The 21,348-nt window shown below is 42.8% G+C and overlaps 1 protein-coding gene across 1 annotated transcript; it reads left to right on the top strand.

The window, feature by feature from the left end:
- Window positions 1–4,449: 4,449 nt before the first annotated feature.
- On the top strand, window positions 4,450–21,348 carry NOS2 (nitric oxide synthase 2). The gene is made up of 27 exons (XM_034069034.1): window positions 4,450–4,519; window positions 5,701–5,868; window positions 6,809–6,902; window positions 7,329–7,451; window positions 7,542–7,690; window positions 9,477–9,642; window positions 9,916–10,007; window positions 10,400–10,541; window positions 10,946–11,085; window positions 11,355–11,529; window positions 12,199–12,300; window positions 12,919–13,113; window positions 13,304–13,386; window positions 13,697–13,841; window positions 14,095–14,199; window positions 14,367–14,416; window positions 14,511–14,685; window positions 15,135–15,267; window positions 15,663–15,741; window positions 16,157–16,335; window positions 16,961–17,124; window positions 17,944–18,154; window positions 18,446–18,533; window positions 18,805–18,926; window positions 19,450–19,598; window positions 19,812–20,006; window positions 20,539–21,348. The coding sequence occupies exons 2-27, from the start codon at window positions 5,768–5,770 to the stop codon at window positions 20,650–20,652; spliced, it is 3,471 nt and encodes a 1,156-aa protein (XP_033924925.1). The 5' UTR covers window positions 4,450–4,519; window positions 5,701–5,767; the 3' UTR covers window positions 20,653–21,348.

The raw sequence follows: 21,348 nt of genomic DNA, 5'->3' as shown, positions 1-21,348 counted from the left end.
GAGGGGATTCTGTTATTACTGCATTTCTGAGCTCAGCCTGGCTTGCAGCGAGCAGACAGGAAGGGACGGGTTTACTGGCACAGCGCTCTGAACCTGACCTTAGCTTTCATTTTCACCCGCAGATGTTCAGTTCCTGAAATTTTCCACTCTGCCCAGTCCTCACTTGACATGCGATCTTACACGGCTCGGATCAGGAGGTGGCAAACGGAACATTGCTTTCTACCCTAGGCGGCTGCTTTTCCTATCTTAGGTCTGCAGGAACTAAAAAGGAGTCCAGGCAGTAGCTTTGGAATCCTACTTCTTAAGTGCCTAAACCTGAATCTTTTGTTTTGCTTTTGGTAGAAAGTTGTTATCCTCACTTTTTATAAAGAACATTTCAAAATGAAGAAGCCAATGAAGAAGATGCTGCAGTTAATGAAATACACGACAATCCTTAGAAGTACAATGAGCAGTACTATTTCTGGTACATTTGGTATTTAGTGTAGAAATTTGGGAACTAATAATGCATTCTTTTGAAGATAACATTTTTGGATGAGCAGTGCAAGGTCACCAGCAAACTGAGAGGTGTTGATACTGCCCCGAGTCTAGCACCACCCTGACACAAACCCTCACCATTGTCATCATTTATGCACTTATTTACCTTGGATTTGAAACAGTGCAGAGGGGTTTCCTGTGGCTCAGTGCCCCATTGGACCAGGCACTGGATACAGAACAAAAAGACAAAACTTGTCTTAAAATAACTTTTGAAGGATGTAGTACACGATGAAGTGTTGCTGGGAAATGATGCCTGTCCTGCAGTTAAGCGATAGCAAGCTGGAAAATGTGACTAAAGTCTGAGAAAGCAGCACTGCAGTCCAGAAAGGGATAGAACGTGAATGAATGCTCCTGATGGACCAAATCAGTGAAGTCATTTGTACCACACAGTGGCTACATGAAAGAAGTAGCAAGCACTTTACTTAGAAGCATGAGTTCATTTCTGTGCTGTAAACAGTCTTTTGTGTCCTGCCTCCATTTTGACTGATGCTTTTACTCTTCAGTGTCTCATCCCAGGTTACTGGGCAGCTCCTACCCCTCCCACTGAGTTGTAATTGTTTTCAGGTAGCTCAAAAAGATCTTCCTTCCAGCTGACCTTGCTGATGGGGCAGGGAGATTGAGCAAGTACTCTATGGGGTCTTTCCCAATCCTTTTATAATGATTCTGTGTTACTGGTACTTTAAGGACCAAATCTCCTGTTCAGCCAGGGAAGTTAATCAGATGGGCTGAAGCAGGAAGCAGAGTAGGTTTCCGCAGGAAAAGGAAATGCACAAGGAGCAGAGGCATCAGTTTGTAAATGCAGAGTGCTTCATCCCTATTGCCTGAGGAGCATGGGGCCTCTTCATGAATCTTGGAAGCTGCCAAGTGCTTTTAGGTGCCTGTAAGGTTCTGTTTTGAATTTGTGATGACATTTGTGATGTCTCTGAAAGATCATCTTGGAGACTCCTCACATAGAAAATAGTTGCATTGGGTAGGAAAAGGGAGCTAGAAAATATCACTTGTCATTTATGAGATGTGGGACAATTGAGCATCCTCTCTTTAGGGTTCCATCAAGTCAGGAAAATCAGCCCTTGTTATCATCAGCTTTGCCTCAGTGTAATAGTTCTTTGAAGACTCGAGGTGTCCTGATCTTAGGGGGCAACCTTACAAACAGAGCTTGGTTTTTAAATGTTTTTAAGGGTAGAACTTCTTGAGCTGATGCAGAATATTGGAGTCAGACAAAGAATGTGACTTGGTTTTAATGAGATGGCAGAAAGCTTATCATTGAGGCTACAGACCATCACATTCTCAGAAGCAAAACACAATTTAAGTCAAAATGACAGCGTGGTCAGAATGCCATCGAATAGGTCAGACATTCTGCTCCAAAAGGGCACCTTTTTCATCAAACTTAATGCAAGAAAAGCAGCTAGTTTGCGTTTTACTATGGCAGAGGCAGAAGTGGCTGTGCATAAATAGGAAATAGGTGTGGGACTGGGGTACTTTGGGAAGAACTTTCCAAGCAGTGTAGTGTATTTGTAGGAGTTGACAATCAGTGTTTAGATAATCTCTGGCTCCACCTGAGGAATTAATTGTGCCCTCTTGGTGGTGTTATACAGAGGGAGTTTTCGTATTGATTGTGGTGAGTAAAAAGCAGGTCCTGCTTGGAAAACTGGAGTGATGAAGCAGTTCTCTGGATGCCTGTACCTCAGCCAATCCTTTGAGTAATTCCCATGTGGAAAGAAGATGTTTTCCCTCTGGTCATTCCAAATGCGATTTTTCATATCCAGTCACTACAGAGCATTTCCTTAATTCCAGCAGTCTTCAAGCACAGGGAAATAAAGAGGCTGAATAATAAAAGCTTAGAAACCATTGGATATAATATAATTCACTTAAATTTCTACTAGATACATTATTTTTTAAAGTACTAGACATTAAGACTCCTGTTCTGTAGAAATGAGAGGTCAGATCTAGTAAGAAAGGGAAAGATGCAAATACAATCTTTATAACCTGACAAAACAGCAAATACAAAAAGTGTGACTTTGTTCTTTGAACTCCGAATTTCACTTCCAGCTCAAGCACTTTCAGTTTGACCATTGAGATACGTGGGGTTGTACCCACACTCAAGCAATTACAACTGTCTGTATGGTTTGGGAAGAAATGCCATGGATCAGAAGCAAGGTAAAAGTTTGTGGCATGGCAGTGGGTCACACACAGCTCACGTGTCATTCCTGCCCACTGATTAGATGTCTGAAGTATTTTAAACAGGGGATGTTAAGTGATAATTCCAGTGTGAGGAAGGGCACTGTGTGGAGATAAAACAGATCAAGGTGAGAACGCTCATGAGCAGTGAATGCAGAGCATGGGCTGATACAAGCAGGTGAATGCTCAAACTACAGAAAAGTCTATTTTTCAAGAGATTCACCTCGAGCAATGCTGGGTGGGATGTATACAGTGTATTCACACATGAACACCTGTACCCATAACCTGGTTTTACCTCTAGGAGGCCTTTAAACAAGCACTTAATTTTTAAATAGACAGACAAGATACAGAGAGAAGAAAAAGCCTTGCCCAAGCTTGTCCACTGAAAATATGATGAATGAACGTTTCATGTGCATTTCCTTGTTTCTCTTGAAGCTTTATAGCTTATTTCTATAGATCTTTGATCAGCACCTGTGAACCTTCTTCTAGTCATTGTGAGGATTTTCACCGTGTGTTAGCAGACTTAAGAATTGATTGTAATGTGATAACAGCTTTCTTAACTCATACATAACATCCATGGGCAATATCAGGTATCCTTGGGGGTGTCCTGCCACACCACAGCACTCCAGAGTCCACAGTTGCCTGGCAGCACTGTGCCAGCCCTGTCTTCAGGGCTGCTTGTGGCTTTCAGGCTTCAGGGAGAAACCTGGTTTTGTAATGTGTGAGTGTCCACGTGCTGTCTGAAATTGTCAGTCAGCTACATAACCCTATCTCCATCATCTAACTGTCCTTCTGGCATTCACGCATGCAGCGTGGTTTGCATAGTTTGGACTTCAAGGAGTTGCAGTTTCCTTCCAAGTTTTTCCAGTACGTTGGGAAAGCACAAAGGGACAAACCTCAGGCAGCAACAGATAGAACAGGGAGTTTTGGAGAGGAAAATACTTTATTGAGGAAAATGCATGATCAAAAATAAGGAATGTTATGTAAAATTTAAAATGCCTTAGTCATAATCAATCATCAATTCTAATAGAATCAATTATAACATGTAAATATAATGCTTAACTGCTTTCCTGGCCCATATCCTGAAGCTCTGTGGTTCTGAAAAGATTCTCTTGAAGTTGCTCATTCTCTCCCTACAGCTGTGACTTTGATGTGCAGGAGAACAGCCATCCAGTGATGAAATCTGTAACAGTGCTTTCAGGATGCCTTCATTTTTCCCTATTTTAACACTGCCTGTCAGGATGCAAAAACTGCTCCGTGTGATACAGTGTCCTTGTCACAGAGCACACGTAGAGATAAAGGTTACAGCACGCTGAGCCTGAGGGAGGAGATGCTCCCAACCCCAAACCGGTGGCTGCTCTCCCTCCTCCTATCATGCATGTTTTGTAATAGAGCAGCAGCCACACGCCCCTTGGTCTCTGAAGGAAATGCAGGACACTTTGGGATTCCCCTTCTGTCCATTACCCGTGTGTAGCCTCACTCTGCTGTTTTGCATACATGTATAAAATGCATTTGCCTCACAGGAAAGATACAGATCCCAGGAGATTAAAGGAAAGGAACTTTGACAGCGAAGGCGATCTCCTGGCCGGGCTGGAGAAGTCCCTCACAAAGCACGGTAGGACAGCGCTGAGTCCCAGTGCTGGGTTTGCCACTGGTGTGCTGCAGCTCACAAGTGGAGTAATTATGTGGCAAATTGTCTTTTGTTTCTTTTCTGCATTAGGAGTAAAGTGCTGGAATCAGTTTCCTGCTCTATTTCCAGCTGTTTTCCTGCTCTGGAACCTTTATCTCCCTTTCTGCTGATTTGAAGGTTTGTGCATGTAACAGGTAATGTTGTAAATGTTATTTAAAGGACTCTGTTGTGGAGAACACGAAGAACAAGTTCTTACTCTGACTGCCCAGAAATGCATGGAAAATGGGAGTCTTCATCTCTGGTTTTCTTTTTCTTCTGTTAATTTTGTTATTATTTTTATTTTTCCTCTTTTTTTTATTTTTTCTTCTTATTTTTTTCTATTGATTTTTCTTTCTCTCATTCAGTCTTTCTTTTTTTTCTTTCTCTCCCTATTTTTAGCTTCTCTCTTTCCCTGTGTTTTACAGAAATGTATAGGCACACTGCAGCATTTTATTGCAGAATAGGAATTTAGATTTGTTCCTATTTTGTAACTGTAGAGAAATGCTCATTGCACACTGTTCCTTTTACTTGGAGTAACAGACAGTGTATATTTGTATATACACGGCAATGTATATTTTCTTTCTTTAATTGTTTGCAAAGATCAGGTTTTGATTTGTGCTATGAACCCGCTGGGACTGATTCTGCTTTACTTAGCCTGAGCTAGTCTGCTCCTTTTCTTCTGTCCCACCTTCCCTAGTACAAGAATCCATTGTAGGATGAGAAACTATCAGAAAATGTATGTTAAAATGAATAGCATTAACCTTCTTATAGTCTTAGAGAAATGCTTTACATTATTTAAGTACATGTATACATCTTACAAAATACAGAATCTCAGAGCTCCATTAGTCGCTGGCAGATCAATACATTGCAAAATGTTTTGATTGAATTACAGACCTATGTGAATAACAGCAACAATTTGCATCCCTTTTCCCAGCTATCATACAGTGATGTGAATTTACAGAAGGTTTAATAACCCTTAGCAAGCTTCTGAAAAACATAGAACTTACAAAAGAAAGTGTCAAGTGTCCAGGCGTGTTTTTCATGCAAGCAAAGCACATGTGTGGTTTTCGCAGCCACTGGTGTTTGCTGGTTTATCAGCTGTGGGACAGTTGAAATTCTCTTGCAGTGTTTCAGAAGGTGTGGCTGCAGCATTACAAAGAGAACTGACAGTTTCAGCATCACTACTCTGAGTCAAGCAGGTTTCATTTTAAAAACAGGATATTAATTACATGAGGTCCGTTAGGCTGGTGGGTTTGAGCAGTTTTAAAGAGTTGCCTTCTTAGATAAAAGCTGACCTTGTTGGGTTTTTTCCTCCTCAGAAGTGTTTTCACATCACACAAACCAAGATTTCAGCACTGGACTAAAATCATAAACAAAGCATACACAATGCTGTGCCCATGGCAGTTTGCATTCAGATCTCGTGCTGCTAAGAGCCCATTCTCTGCAGAGAAGGACATCAATAATAACGTGGATAGGAAGAGCCATGGGTAAGATCTCTTACCGTCTTTTAACCGTTTCAGTTTCTCTTCCATTTGACAAATGAAGATGTGAATAAGTGTCATGGGTTCTGCAGAGCCCTGTACTGTGTTTCAAATGCAATAATATTAACCAAAGAGCAGTTGTCCCTGGGAGCCGCTGGCTGGTGATGACTTGGTCAGGTACTTTGAGCTTTTGTGTCTAAGTTATGCAGTCATTGAGGAAATAAATCATCTTCCTTTCTCTTTCATAGTTCTAGATTTATTTGATGTATTATGAAGGTTTCACGTATGCAGGACTTAGGAGGCATGTGTCTGCTGTAAAAGTTAGCAAAGTGGTTATTAATGCTTTAATTCAGTTGGTGTTTATACTGTTTTACAAGACACTGAATAAAATAAGTGGGACATTCGTGTTGAGTCTCTCAGTTTTCAATCTGTTACTTATTTCAGTTTTCTATTGCATATTGTTTCTTTCTCTGCCCATTCCCTACCCAAATTAAAAAGCAGGAGTTCAGAAAGTAAGGCTTAATGTGGAAACAAAAGGAAATTAATATCAAAGTATGTTATTTGCTTAATGGGCTGGAGATTGGATCTAGCTGCACTTTTCACACATTCCCCAAAGATTTCAACCTTTTTGTTTAATTTCTCCAAGTATTTTTTGGCCAGATCATAATTGTACAGATGTCCTTTGTTTCGCTTACAGCAAGGATACTCAACCTTTACCATTCCAAGCCATATCTGTTGTTTTACTTTCCACATAGTGATCTGAAAAGGGTTATCATAGCTTTACTACTGACTTCTAGTCCACTCCACCCCTCATGCTGCTTGGTTGGCTGATTGACTCAGTGCATCTTTCAACAGCAGCTCTGAGCATCTTCTACTGATGCTGGAGGTAAAACTAACAAAAACTGGTACATTGCATTATACTGAATTATCTTTCTCTCTTTTAAAGCTTAGAAAATGATGATGCCAAAATATATGATCTGAACAAGAAGTGGATAGAGATGCCACCTGTAACTTCAGCAAAGGCCACTGATGGCAGAGAGGTCTGTTTCTAGCATCATTGTTTGATAATAACAGTTCAGACAGGTTATGCTTACTGCTCAAAGCTTCTCACAGTTCTCCTATGAGGACTGACTGTAGATACATGAGGTTAGAACTGCTGTGGGATATTTGGATGCAAGATCTTGTCTGCACATAAAGGAGCTTTGGTAAGACTTAAGGGAAGGAAGTGACCCAGTGGGGACTGGAGTGCCTGGCTCCTTTATTCACCTTTGAAAACCCAGCCTTTCTCTAAAATTGTCTGGTTCACTGTTTTGTGAGACTGTGACTATTATGAGTCCTTATTGAAATAATAGAGGGGTTTGCAGTGGCAGATTTAAAGTGAATTTAAAATGGCAAATTTAAAATGAAGCTGTAAGATATTCAGTAGGTCTTAAGAAAGGATGTGTTTTTATCTTTCCTCTGTCCAGAACCCCTCCCAAAATGGTATCAAAGCTTCAAACCAAGTATCAAGATGTCCAAGACATGTGAAAGTAAGAAATATGGAAAATGGCTCCAGCTTTCTTGACACACTACACCTGACAGCAAAGGAGGTAGGATCTGGAAACCTGAACAGTGACTCTTCATAACCTTGACAAGATACAGAGTGCAGCCTTGGTTTGTGACATTTTCTTGGTTTTCAGGTTATCAACTGCCGGACCAAAGCCTGCCAAGGGGCACTCATGACCCCAAAGGGCCTGGTGAAAGGTACTCGAGATGAGCCAGTTCCACCAGCAGAGCTGTTACCTCAGGCAATAGACTTCATCAAGCAGTACTACAATTCATTTAAAGAGTAAGGCAGCTTTACCTTCAGTTTTTGTATAAACTCCTCTCCCTACCCACCAGTCTGTGAGACTACAGGAGTGCTGGGTTTCCTCACAGCTATGGGTGACTGTCCTGTTCCATAGCATGCATTCAAAGAATAGATAAGGACTATTAGGAAAGCGAAATAAAACTAGTACTGCACTTCATATGCTCTATCTGCCAATCCACAGCCTTGGGAATACAGGAATGAACTCTGTATAGTGCATTCCTCAGCCCTCTCCCTTCTCAGTGTGTTACATTATAGTTCAGTTGTAATAAGCAGCTTGGTCGGGACTCTGACAGAATGTCATTGTTTCCTTAACACTGGATGTTGTTGGGATTAGCTCCTACTCAGATCAGACCTAGATGTCAAATATGTGCATAATGTTTTTCATTTGTGCTGTTCCAAGTATCTTTGTGTTCTTTTGTTCTGTTTGACTCTCAAGGCTTTCGCCAAAGATTGGAAGGCCAGTCTCTTGCTTCTCAACCTTGCTCTGTGCTATCATCAGCATAAGCTTGCTGAGCATGCTGAGAGGTGCGTTCTAGCTTCAGAAGAGGTTTGTTCTGGCAAAAATGGGCATGGCGCAGACACATCTTATTGCAGGAAGAGCTGGAACATCAGGTTGAGGTCCAAGAGTTTGCAGTGCCATTTCCCATGACAAGCTTTCAAGTGACGATTCAGTGTTTGCTCATCTTATTATAAAACATCATCAAACCTTCAAAGGGGCTCAGCCATAAAATAGCTGCTTCTTTAGACACTTTGAACTCCTACAAAGCTTTCTTCCATGTGGATCTTTATGAAAGTCCCTGTCTTACACACAAGCTGTACTCACTTGCTAGCGTATTACATTTGCACATTGCTGTGTTTCTGCTCATGGCTATTCGATCACACTGATTTACACTATCTTACATGCTTGCCCTTGATCTTTCATCTTGTTGCAAATGTGAAACTCTCAGACAGTGCAGGCTGTTTTCATTGTGTCTGTGAGCCAACAAAACGATTTTTGTCTGTGCTGTGATAAATATTTCCTAATATTTTGACTTCATTCTCTGTTATCAAACTGAAGAATTTTAGAGTTGGTTTCACTGACAAAGGAATTAATCAGCACTTCCCTTTAGGAATGAAAATCCTGCTTACCTTGCTCAGAAGACCTGTGTCCCTGTGAACATAACAGAACTTTGAGAGGATAGTTACTCGAATTCCACTTTTGGCTGGAGCCAGCCTGTTCTCCCCTGTTCATTTGCTTGTCATTTGACATTTTTTTTCCAAACTAATCTAGAAAACCCCAATTTAAACTGAAAATGTACACAGAAAATCTTCTGATCAATCCATGTAAGTGCTGGGGGGTGAAAGGAGGGTGAGGCTGCTTAAATATTGTGTGAGTTACATCATCAGACTAGTGAGCTCTGTTGTTTGCCCTCAGGGCAGTTCCGAAATTCTGAAGCCAGGAACAGTTCTCAGCAGTCCTCAGTCAGTCCTACGTACTCAACTCACCCCTTCAGCTAGAAACCCCCTGCTTTTTGATAACAATCATATCTCAGCCTATGTCAGTGCCAGTCCCCTCCCCAGAAGTTTACCTGCATTCTGGCAGAGAAAATCAGTGATGTAAGTGGAGAGAAGTCATCTCGTGCAAAAGGATAGTCAAAAGCTTTATGGCCTCAGCAATGCCTGTGCTTTTTCTTGACCTAGAACTCAAGGAGAACGTCTGCAATTTAGGTCAGATCTAAGTAATGAAGTTCTCATTGTGTCTTTTTGTGTCTGTTTTCCTATTCAGAAAGCCAAAAATAGATGAGCACCTGGCCCGACTGGAAACAGTGACCAAGGAGATAGAAACAATAGGAACCTACCATCTGACTAAGGAGGAACTGATCTTTGCTGCCAAGCAGGCCTGGAGGAATGCACCCAGGTGCATTGGGAGGATCCAGTGGTCCAATCTGCAGGTAACCAAGGAGTCTGGGCACCATGGGTCCAGTAGTGATGTGCTGTAGTCATGTGCACATATTGGTAAAATATGCCAGTTGCTTCAACTGAGGACACTGCTCCCTCCTCTCATACCATGAGATACTTGTGGAGCTGCAATTAAACTGAGAAACACTGATTTTTCACTTTACTTCTTTCCTTAATCTTTCCTTAAATGCATAAGGAAAATACTAAGCTTACATTACTGTTTCCAAATCAGTTTTTTTCTCTATGCTTCTTTTGGAAACATGAAGGTATTTGATGCACGTGATTGTAAAACAGCAAAGGAAATGTTTGAACATCTCTGTCGTCATATTCAGTATGCCACCAACAGTGGAAATATAAGGTAAGTCTCTTCAATTTCATTTTAAACAACAGAATTCACATCCAGTTCTGGATTCAAAACTCCACCTAAGACCTGGAATGGTCTATCTGAATATTTTGACAACTTGTGTCTGCTGTTCTCCCCCTGGTACTGCATGTTCCTCTCACATACCATCATCCAGCTTGAAAACCTGTAACTTTTGTGGCTCATGTTGCAAAACCTTTTGTAATTCCTGGAGGCAAGGGATGATTTGAAGACTGGGAGCAGTGGGTAGAGAAGAAGAATGATCCTATTGCTATAGATGTTTCAGAAATATAAAATAATTGCTATTGGTAACACTTTCTGCCTAAGTAAGTAGAATGCATTTGGTGTGCTGCTGTGCTGTAACGGGGTTTGATTGTTTCTCTGGGCAGATCAGCCATCACTGTCTTCCCCCAGAGGACTGATGGGAAACACGATTTCCGTGTTTGGAACAGCCAGCTCATCCGATACGCTGGGTATCAGATGCCGGATGGATCTGTCATCGGAGACCCTGCCAGCGTGGAGTTCACACAGGTACATAGAGAGTCCCAGCTGCTTTCTGACCCATCTGTCTTTTATGCTTTTTCCTTGCATGTTTATGCAGAGGGGAGGGAAATGTGGTGGCGAGGAGTGAATGGCATGTTCTGCCCCACAGGTTTTGGGTACAGGCTGAAACAATAATTTCCTGCAATCCTGATACAAGAATACTCCCCTTCACCTCAGAACAGGGTGAGCTAATGCCTCCCTTAAGTCAGGGACACAGTTAGTACTTGAACAACATGCCTCAACATTGTCTGAATGAGAAAGATAACCTTTATCACTTAGAATTTACCTCAGCAGCTTTTAGAACTACCTTTTAAAGGTTAACATCCTTTTGTCTTTGAATGTGGGGGGCGACCAACCTAAAAACCCCCCAAATGTACTTTCTTTATTTACAGCTGTGCATTGAGCTTGGGTGGAAGCCGAAATACGGCCGCTTTGATGTAGTTCCCCTTGTTCTCCAAGCAAACGGCCAAGACCCAGAAATATTTGAGATCCCGCCAGAAATTGTCCTCGAAGTTCCAATGGAGCATCCAAAGTAAGCAGCAAGATTTAGATGATTGCATTTCTGCCTCACCTTGGCAGGTTATCAGTCATTTTATGAGTTCTTTGTTAGGATAAATGATGGTAAACAGTGCTGAGAGCCCCAGTTACCACACTATAAAGGAAAACTGCTCTGAGCTTTTGCACACTGTGCTTCACATGTCATTTCTCCTAGAGTTAGTACTCTTTATCTACCTGGACATTTCTGGGTATTGCCTAAAGGGGGAAAAGACACATAAAGGGATCAAAATGCTTGTTGAACAGGTATGAATGGTTTAAGGAGCTAGATCTGAAATGGTATGCGCTGCCTGCTGTTGCCAACATGCTGCTTGAGGCAGGAGGCCTGGAGTTCACTGGGTGTCCTTTCAATGGCTGGTACATGGGCTCGGAGATTGGAGTGCGGGACTTCTGCGACGTGCAGCGGTACAACATCCTGAAGGTAACCTTCTGAAGGGGGGGATGTGCTGGTTTGTGATCACCCTTCCTGGGTGATGGCTTCTGAAAAGAGACACCATCAGTCTCTGCTGGGTCAGGTGCTGTGTTTACATCACACACTTCAGCACTGAACTAACACAAACCCCGGCTATTGTGGGACATGTTGAACTTCTGCCAAGATCAGCATTGCCAGATTGTGTGGCTGGTTTACAGTGTCCTGACAGTGTCTGTTCCAAACAGCTGGATAGAATGGTGAAACTGCAGCTGTAAAAAATACAGAAAATGATGTCCAAAGGGAATTCTTCCCTGATTTTACCCTGAGTCCTGCTGACTCAGGACTTTTGGTCTCTGACTGTATGTTTCTCAGAGGTGTATTTCTGTCAGTTCCAGTCCGCTGTTGACATGGCATTCCTGGTGGATAACTGCACGTCTTGAGCACTTCACCAATGCAAATTAAAAATTATGGCTTATAACCAGAAACTGCCACTTTTTAAACTGTTTAGTCCAGGAGAAAATCACTCTCTGCTTTCCCAAACACCATAATTCAAGTTACCTCTTCCGCTTCTGCAGTGCATTTTCCTGCATATTAGTGTGTTGAGGTGGAGAAATCACGAGGTCTAAGTCCCACATAATAAATTTGCTTTTCTCTTTTCTCTCTCTTTTTCACATGTAGGAGGTAGGGAGGAGAATGGGACTGGAAACAAACAAACTTTCATCACTATGGAAAGACCGAGCTGTTGTAGAGATAAATGTGGCTGTGCTTTACAGCTTCCAGGTAAGTCAACGAGTGTGGTACCTGGAGAGACACTGACTATTGGGTGCCTATTTTTTCTCTCACTTATAACAGCTTTATACAAATACAGTGCCAGTGGACAATGCTCAAGGGAGGTGATCAAATGATTCTAAAAAGAGTTATTCTTGATTTTCCCCTGGGAAAGCAGAGGAATCTGTGTTTCCTGTTGTTGCCACAAAAAAATCTCAGGTGAAGGTAGAAGGGAGAGAAAAAGAAAAGGAAGTAAAGGGCAAGATTGCTCATCCTTTTAATGCAAGTCTCAGAATCTATGTAAAGCTGTTGGATGAATATCTTTTATTTACCATTGCAGTTTATTTAACATATCATAACAATATGAAAGATGGGTAAAAATGAATCCAAGGCTTTTCAGCATGTGCTCCAGTGCTGGAGAGGTGAAATGCTGATGTTATAAAAAAAGGAGGGGCTTAGAGTCCTTATTCAAAGGTCCACCTCTATCTGTATTTGTATAATAGTTGCTGATAGTAGTTATTTCCCAGCACTGAATATAGTCCTTTAAACAGGAACCAAAGCAAAAGGAGTACATCAGGAAGAAGAGCAGAATGGGATTTTTAATGTATGTCTGTCTTTTTGCAATTCTAGAAACAGAATGTGACCATCATGGATCACCACTCAGCTGCTGAGTCCTTCATGAAGTACATGCAGAATGAGTACCGCGCGCGAGGAGGCTGCCCAGCTGATTGGGTGTGGATCGTACCTCCCATATCAGGGAGCATAACTCCTGTCTTCCATCAGGAGATGCTGAACTATGTCCTCACTCCCTTCTATTACTACCAGGTACACATTAGCCAAAAAAGATGATTCTAGTGGACAGCTCCAGCAGTGCAGATACAATTATGTTGCATTCAGAAATCCAAATGAAAAGCCCTGGTTAATGAAAGCTCACCAGAGAGACTCACAAATACAATTCATGTTTTTATTGTTCCACATTTCTTACCTGAAACTTAACTTTTTCCTGTTTTTAAAGGTGGATGCATGGAAAACGCATGTCTGGCATGATGAGACCCGGAGGCCAAAGAAAAAGGAAATCAAGTTTAGCATCTTGGCCAAGTAAGTTGTTCAAATAAGAATCCTCATTTTATCCAGCTCTTCAGTTCTTGTCATGTTTCTGTTTCACCCTGGTTGGTTTTTTTAATGTTAATAATTACAGTGGGGGCCACTTGAATTGTTGAATCATAGACTTACCTGCCACAATTAGGTAATATTAATATCTAAGATTCTTACTCAGGGCTATCCCTGGTGCTTCTGAACAATCTTCCAAGGAAAAACCATGCTCAAGTTCAGTCTTTCCTAGCTTGTTTGTGAATCAATTTGAATTACTGTTTGTATTAAGAATTGTGTGTGATTATTTTTTCCCCAGGGCTGTCCTCTTTGCATCTTCACTCATGCAACAAACGATGGCAACCAGGACCAAGGTCACTGTAATCTATGCAACAGAGACTGGGAAATCTGAAACACTAGCCAACAATCTATGCAGCTTGTTCAACTGTGCCTTCAACACCAAGGTAAGAAAGCTTTAATCATCCACACTAAATGGAGGAAGATGTTTGGCTGGTTTCATCAGCTTCTGCAAGCCTTTTCATTCCCTAAACCTATGTTTTGAACATTCAGTAAATACAGTTTGGATCAGGACTTTGATTTTGTATTCATTTAATGTAGCGCCTTGTAAATGTGGTCAGTGGTCATCTGACAACCAGGGATATCTAATGCTGGTTCTTATGTCTGCCAGCAGTTTCTCATGAGCTTTATACCTTCCAGATTCTGTGCATGGATGAGTACAACATTCATGACCTGGAAAAAGAAACACTTCTGTTAGTGGTTACCAGCACTTTTGGCAATGGGGATTCTCCAAATAACGGAAAGGTAATATTCACCTCAGAAGTATGTATGGTTCTCAACTCAAACACTAAGACCAAAGACAAACCTCTCTTTTGCCCCATGTACTTAAGAAAGATACAGATCAGGGTCTCAGTTCTATTTTAAATCAGAGTATTTTTCTAACCTGAAGTATTTTATGTATTTTCCTACAGACTTTGAAGAACTCCTTGCTCACCCTGAAATCACTGAGAAAAAAGATCAGGTAGAACACTTTGTTGTTTGATTTGCATGGGATTGAGTCCTTTTGCATTTCATTTAGCATAACACAGTGATCTTTCTTTTATGTCCTCCTGCAGATACGCTGTGTTTGGTTTGGGCTCCAGCATGTACCCAGAGTTCTGTGCCTTTGCTCATACCATTGACCAAAAACTGGCCCAACTCGGGGCTTCTCAGCTCACTCCAGTAGGTGAAGGAGATGAGCTCGGTGGGCAAGAAGAAGCCTTTCGCTCATGGGCAGTCACTGCATTCAAGGTGACCACATAAATAGCTCATATTTTAGTTTGTTCATTCATTCATTTTATTTCAGTATTCACCAGCCTCTGTAAGAATGGGGGGGAATGAAGGATAACAAACAACTGGATTTATATTTGAGTTTTGAACTTTTTATGCTGCTTGCCCAAGTTGAAGAGGGAACTGGGCCCCTTTTCTCTTTATTTTTTAGTATTCACATAAAGTTCCTTTGGGATCGTGGAATGCTCAGGACGAACAAGGGTGGTAGCATCAAACATCAGGAGTGTTGGAAGTAGATCAGGTTTTGGCTTATGCTGTCCTAGAAGTGGAACCTTTCTGAATCCCTGTCACATCACTAAACTCAATAGAATCAACAAAATTAGCACTGAATTCTCCTCAATAGGACTTTGACAGCACTAAGATTTTTTTTATGTTATCATTATGAATAACATTATTTTTCTTTGTTCTAGACTGCCTGTGACATTTTCAACATCCGGGGCAAAGCCAGTATTCAGTTGCCTGAGGTTTATACCTCTGATGAAAGCTGGGATCCTAAGAATTACAGGATAGTGCATGACTCTCAAACCATGGTCTTGGCTAAAGGTATTATCTCCCACATCTCGCCTTCTCTGTCCATCTTGCTTCAGATAGGTCTGAACTGGAAAGGTTTATATAGTGACATTGGTCCTGCTAGATGATAGAATGCATATACTGAAGTGCAGTGGTCAGAGAAAAAAAAGACATTGGTTTCCGTTCCATTAATCATTATCTTTTCCATCAGAACACCAGAACTAGGATACATTTGACAGACTTAGAAGAACAAAAGCTGAGATGAACTACTTTTAGTCAGGGAAGGCGTCATGCACACAGGACACATAGGTGACTAATTCTAGGGCGAGCATGGTTCAGGTCTTCTCTGCACATTGTTTGAAGACATTTTAAACAAACCTTATCACAAAATTCCCATGAGTCATATCCATGTCCTCTTTTCTCAACAGCACTTGCAAGCATTCACAGCAAGGACATCATTCCCATGAAGCTGAAGTTCAGACAGAATCTTCAAAATGTAAAATCCAGGTATGGTTCCCATTCTTTTGAATACTGCAATACTGCGTTTTACTGCAGACTTAAACATCTGAAATGTCTGGTTATAGACATCTCCTGCAGTTAGTAAGAAACACATACAAGTTTCAAATGATCAATAGAAGTAAATCATTACTACAAGTCCACAGTCATACATACAATCTTAATTCTGGCTTAAATAAGAGGTGGTTTCCCATTGGAGTCTGTGAATGTAGGGGAATAAAAAACTTTGTGATGCAGCCCTTTGATCTGTGCTGGACACAAAGTACTGAGCTGGTCTGTGGTTTGGTGCTGAGCACAAGTAAGCTCTTGCCAGCTGCCACCTCCGATTTATTCCTGTTCTGTGCAACTGAAGGGAAATCCTGTCGACGTCACCGAGATGTGTCTGATCTCTTTTCTCTACATCCAGTCGTGTTACCATTCTAGTCAAGCTTTCCTGTGAGACTGATCAGGAAGTGCACTACCTGCCTGGAGCACACATCGGGATTTTCCCAGGCAACCACCCAGAATTAGTCCATGGCCTCATTGCACACGTCAAGGATGCTCCTCCAGCTGACCAGACTGTCAGACTTGAAGCCTGCACCAATGGTAAGCTGGTTCTCTTCAGATCAAATAGCAGAGGATGTTTGACAGATTTCTCTACAATTCCTGAGCAGTTTTATAGACTGAATTTTCTATATTATCCTTTTCTTAAGTTTTCATAGGATTTTGTGGAAGCTTTGAGTTACTCTTACAATTCTCAATTCTGATTTTGCATACTCTGGCAGCCCATGGTAACTGCACCAGTGTTTGCAGAGTTATCCTAGGTTGACAATGTAATTCTGTTGCTAAAATGGCCACTGACTGCAATTAAACAGAGTTTGCTTATTGTTGCTACGTATGAGAGCCCTAAAATAGATTTGCATGTCATGACTATCTTTCCATCTTAGTAGGAGCAATCTGCTAAATCATAGGATTCTGACACCCAGAAAGATGATTTATTCAGATGGAGAACTTCCTTCTGAAGTGGTGTTTTGTTATCATGCAGTTCTCTGCATCAGAGCCTCCCCTTACAAAAGTCTGAAGCCTCACATTAACATCTCTTCAGAAGGGCCCTGTGGTCCAGACCTGCTGCAGCCTCAGCTGAAGTGAAGGACACTGAGTTTTGTAAAGCTCTGCAGCTGTCGAATGCCGTGGGAATTGAGAAGTGTTCTCTTATTTCCCTGGTTTCCAGGTGGCTGCTGGACAAGAGACAAAAGGCTTCCAGCCTGCACACTGCCCGAGGCGCTGATGTACCTGCTTGACATCACCACTCCACCCTCCCAGCAGCTGCTGAAGAAGCTCTCCCAGCTGGTAACAGAGGAAGGAGACAAACAGAGGCTGGAAGTTTTGTGTCAGGTACATGTTAGGGCTACATTTACATTAGGAGACGGGGCACTGGAGCATCTGATGCCCTTTCACTGTACAGCAGAAACTTAAGGAGTTTTGTAGTGATGGTGCCTGATTTTATGCCTCTGTTACATGTTCTGTGTGCTCAGAAAAGCCAACCAGAAAAGGGTTAGGGTAAAGCCAACCACAGAGAGAAGGGCTGGTCTTGTGGCTCACTTGGGTGTGGGCATCAAGATGGCTTCAGATCTGGCATTTCCTGTGGGGCTCTGGGTGGGTTGTTTTGCCTGCCCATGGCTCGTGCTTCCTCATGGTGGTTCCTGATGTGCCATTAGAACAGCTCACAGCTGGCAGGTGGATGGGCTGCAGGGGAGCAGGTAGGTATTTCTGTCAGAGGATTTGGTAACATGCAGTAAGAGGGATGTTACTTGGAGTAACCAGCAGCTCACTGGTGTTTAAGGGCTTGCTTTTCCTGCTGGGCTCAGCGAGGCTCCATAGGTATCAAGGCCTGGGCCCATAACGTGTTGTGGATGCCCCTGAGCAGGGGGCTGAGAAACAGGTTCAGTCTCTACATGCACACTGAGCGAGCTGGTATCTGAGAAGGTTACAGCAGGTATCCTGTACCTCTTCTGTGTTCAAAACTGAAACTGTTCCTTAGGATACCCCAGCATCGCTTTAGGCAAAGTTTTGAGGGCTTTCTGTTGATTCACCTGCACATTTCATTGAACATAAGGCAGAAATCTTATATATAAATGATATTTCAGGCATCCCTGCTCTCCTGATCTATGTGAATGACCTGCTAACATTGTCATGGTGGCTTTTGGCTTTTAGAGCACAGAAGAATACAATAAATGGAAGTTCTACAACAACCCGAACATCCTGGAGGTGTTGGAGGAGTTTCCCTCTGCTGAGGTCTCAACAGCTTTCCTCCTGACTCAGCTGCCACTCCTGAAACCCAGGTACTATTCTGTCAGCTCCTCCTGTGATGTGACAGCCAGAGAGATTCATCTGACAGTTGCGGTTGTAAACTACAGGACAAGAGGTGAGAACATTTGGTTTCATTTCTCTCTGAATTAAATGATGTTTAGGCTGCATTGAGGTTCAGGAATTAACTGTCTCTGCCATATGGCATGAAGCATACCTGTAGCAACTGCAGATGTTCATACTGTGTCAGGATGGGCATTATCATCATCAGCGTATCCTTGTTTTATAAATCATTACTAGATATTATTTATTACTTATTTATTTAAAACCCATAATTTTAGGTGTAAAATGTGTCCTTTTAGAAGAGAGAGCTTTAGAACTGACAGATGTTTTTCTTTGCTCTGAGCAGATGGACAAGGGCCTTTGCACCACGGAGTTTGCAGCACGTGGCTGAACACAATAGCTCTCAATGAAATGGTTCCGTGCTTTGTACGCAGGTGAGTGTCTGACAGAGAAACAGGGAAAGAAACAGAACCCAATGGTTCTTAGGTCAGCTTCTTCAGTGGGTTTTTCACTGGGTGCATATGGTGTGAGGAGTGTGAGGAGAGGGAATTCCCCACCTTCCAGAGATGGGATCCTTTACCTTGTCTTATGTTGAGTAAAATCAAACCGGTGACTTCGGTTGTGCTGCTGACAGTCAGTCAGGAAACAGACACTGAGCTGTCATTCATCAGCTAACGACACCATTAACATCGTTTTGCATTTTAGCGCTAACGAATTCCAGCTCCCGAAGGAGCCAAGCAGGCCATGCCTCCTGATCGGCTCAGGAACAGGGATTGCTCCCTACAGGAGCTTCTGGCTGCAGCGTCTCCACGACTTGGAAAAGAGAGGTACTGATGGGGATTGCCACAAGGGGGAGGCCAGAACCTGCCTAGCAGCAGGGGACATCCCTCACCCTCCAAATGGAACCTCTGCAGAGGGAGATACCTGGAGACATCGGCCAAGAACCCTGCCTGAGCACTGCACTGAAACAGCTCCTCTGTCCCATTGAGACCATTCTGGTGGTCTCAAGGTGTTTGGTCGCTTGGAGAAGCAGCCTCTGCATCCTTGTAACTGCTCTGTGTTCAGTGACTGCCCCAGGCACTCAGAACATGGAGAGGAAACACCTTGGCCTGCCCAGTCAGCCCATGTGTGGAACCTGCTCCAGCAGGTGATTCCTTGTACTTCCCCAAGGGCTTGGGCAGGTTCAGTTCTCCTGCCAGACTCTAAAACCTGAACACAGCATTCCAGGTGTGGAACAGAACAGCTCTACACAGCCAGTTACTGTGGCAGCGGGGCCCAATATGGGGATAGTCATAAGGGATAATGGGGCTTTACCAGGAAAGACAAGCAACTTGCCAATGTTGGTTTCAGGGATCAAAGGGGGTGACATGATGTTGCTGTTTGGCTGCCGGCAGCCAGACATGGATCACCTCTACAAAGCAGAAACTGAGGAAATGAAGAGGAAGGGAATCCTGAAAGAAGTCTACACAGCTTACTCCAGACAACCTGGCAAACCTAAAGTAAGGCTGCTTCCTCTGCTCTGTGGCTTTGGCAGTTGTAACTGGTTCTGAGAGAGTCTCAGTCTGCCTCCGAGTCTGGGGCTTGTAAAAGCAGCATGAAGCCGTTTTCTTCTCCTGTACTGTGGGGCAGCACACAGCGGGGCCAGGGCAGTTAAAACCTTACTGTGTCAGCCCACACTGAAAACCTTTCCTGGTCCTTTTTCTGTTTCCAAGGTCTATGTTCAAGACATTCTTCAAAGCAAGCTGGGGACCAAAGTGTGCAACCTCTTGCATAAGGAGGGAGGGCACCTCTATGTCTGTGGAGACGTGCGCATGGCCAGGGACGTTGCTCAGGCTCTGAAGAGGTTGCTCACAAAAGCCCTGAAGCTCAGCGAGCAGCAGGCAGAGGAGTATTTCTTCCAGCTAAAGGTACGCTGTGACACATGAGGTGTCCTCCCAGTCACACAGTGTTCCGGGGTGGGATACAGGAGTCTTCAGTCACACTCCAGACCTTGAGGGCTACCATGAGCATGCACAAGTAGAAAAGCTTTATGTGATAAGCTTATCCACCCACCGTGATGTAAACCAGTTTCTGTTTGGTTAGGGTGTGAGAGTGACACGTGATGCTCTTCTCTTACATCTGCCATTTGTTTCTCTTTGGGTCCTGGACATCAGCTTTACGCTGGGTCCAGAACAGCAAGAGTTTGAGTCTGTCTTGTACCAGGGGAGCAAAGTGAGTTTAAGCAGTCACTGAAAGCAGAGTGCTTGGCTCTGCTGGCTTTTTAGGATCCTTTTGCTACCAGACCTTGTCCTGCAGCACATGTGTGTCTGGGATTCACACAGGTTCTTTTAACAGAAACAAAAGCCACGGGCACAGAATGCAAAAGAGCTTTTGGTTACTGAGCTCTTGCACAGGGAGCAGCACTGAATTCATCTCTTGGCTTTCCTTTCATTTTTGCAGAGCCAAAAGCGATACCATGAAGATATATTTGGGGCTGTGTTCCCACAGGAAGTCAAGAGAGGGGCAGGAGCTTTGCAACCCAGCAGCCCACGAGCAAATCACCTCCTGTTTTAGCCAATACTTGCACATTTGTGGTTGTTTTCAAAACGCAAGGGCTCAAATCCTCTTTCTCATGCATGTTCATGTATGTGTGTGTATGTGTGACACGTATGTACATGTGTAGAACATGTCTGTGATGGTAGGATTTGACCTTTAAACCTCAGCCTTAAGGAAAACATGAAGTTTAACGTTTTGTTACTATTTATTCTGAGACTTCATTGATTTTCTCAATAGTGAAGATGCAAATTATTTTTGTAATGCTGTCTGCAGTCTGTACTTGCTGTTTTCTGTAAATATGAGGAAATCCTGAGGTTTTTTATGGCATGAGCTGCAAGTGGAATATTTCTTGAACCCGCACTGTATCTGTGTGAGGGTTTTGTACCAGATTCTTTCCCTGTGCACATTTATCCTCACCTTAAAGCAAGTAACTGGACGGTTGTGCCGCTTGGGAATGTTCAGTCCCACGCCTGGCTGCATCCACAGCAAGATATGCAAATGAGATAATAATGTGATGGTTCCTAAGTGGCAATACCTGCTCCAGGTGTGGGTGCATGAGGAGGCAGTGGTTGCAGTTCTGCTTTGTGTGTTTCAGGTACTTGAACCTGAATTGTTGTTGTTACCTGGCCCATGGCAGTGAGGTTCAGAAGAGTCAAAAGCACTTGGTACATTTGAATCCGATGCTCTGATTTACTTGATTTGTGTGTAATAAAA

This window comes from Melopsittacus undulatus, chromosome 13 (assembly GCF_012275295.1).
Source record: "Melopsittacus undulatus isolate bMelUnd1 chromosome 13, bMelUnd1.mat.Z, whole genome shotgun sequence".
Lineage (NCBI taxonomy): Eukaryota > Metazoa > Chordata > Aves > Psittaciformes > Psittaculidae > Melopsittacus > Melopsittacus undulatus.
The sequence above is the reverse complement of the archived record's forward strand: the minus strand, read 5'-3'. Positions and strand labels throughout refer to the sequence as shown.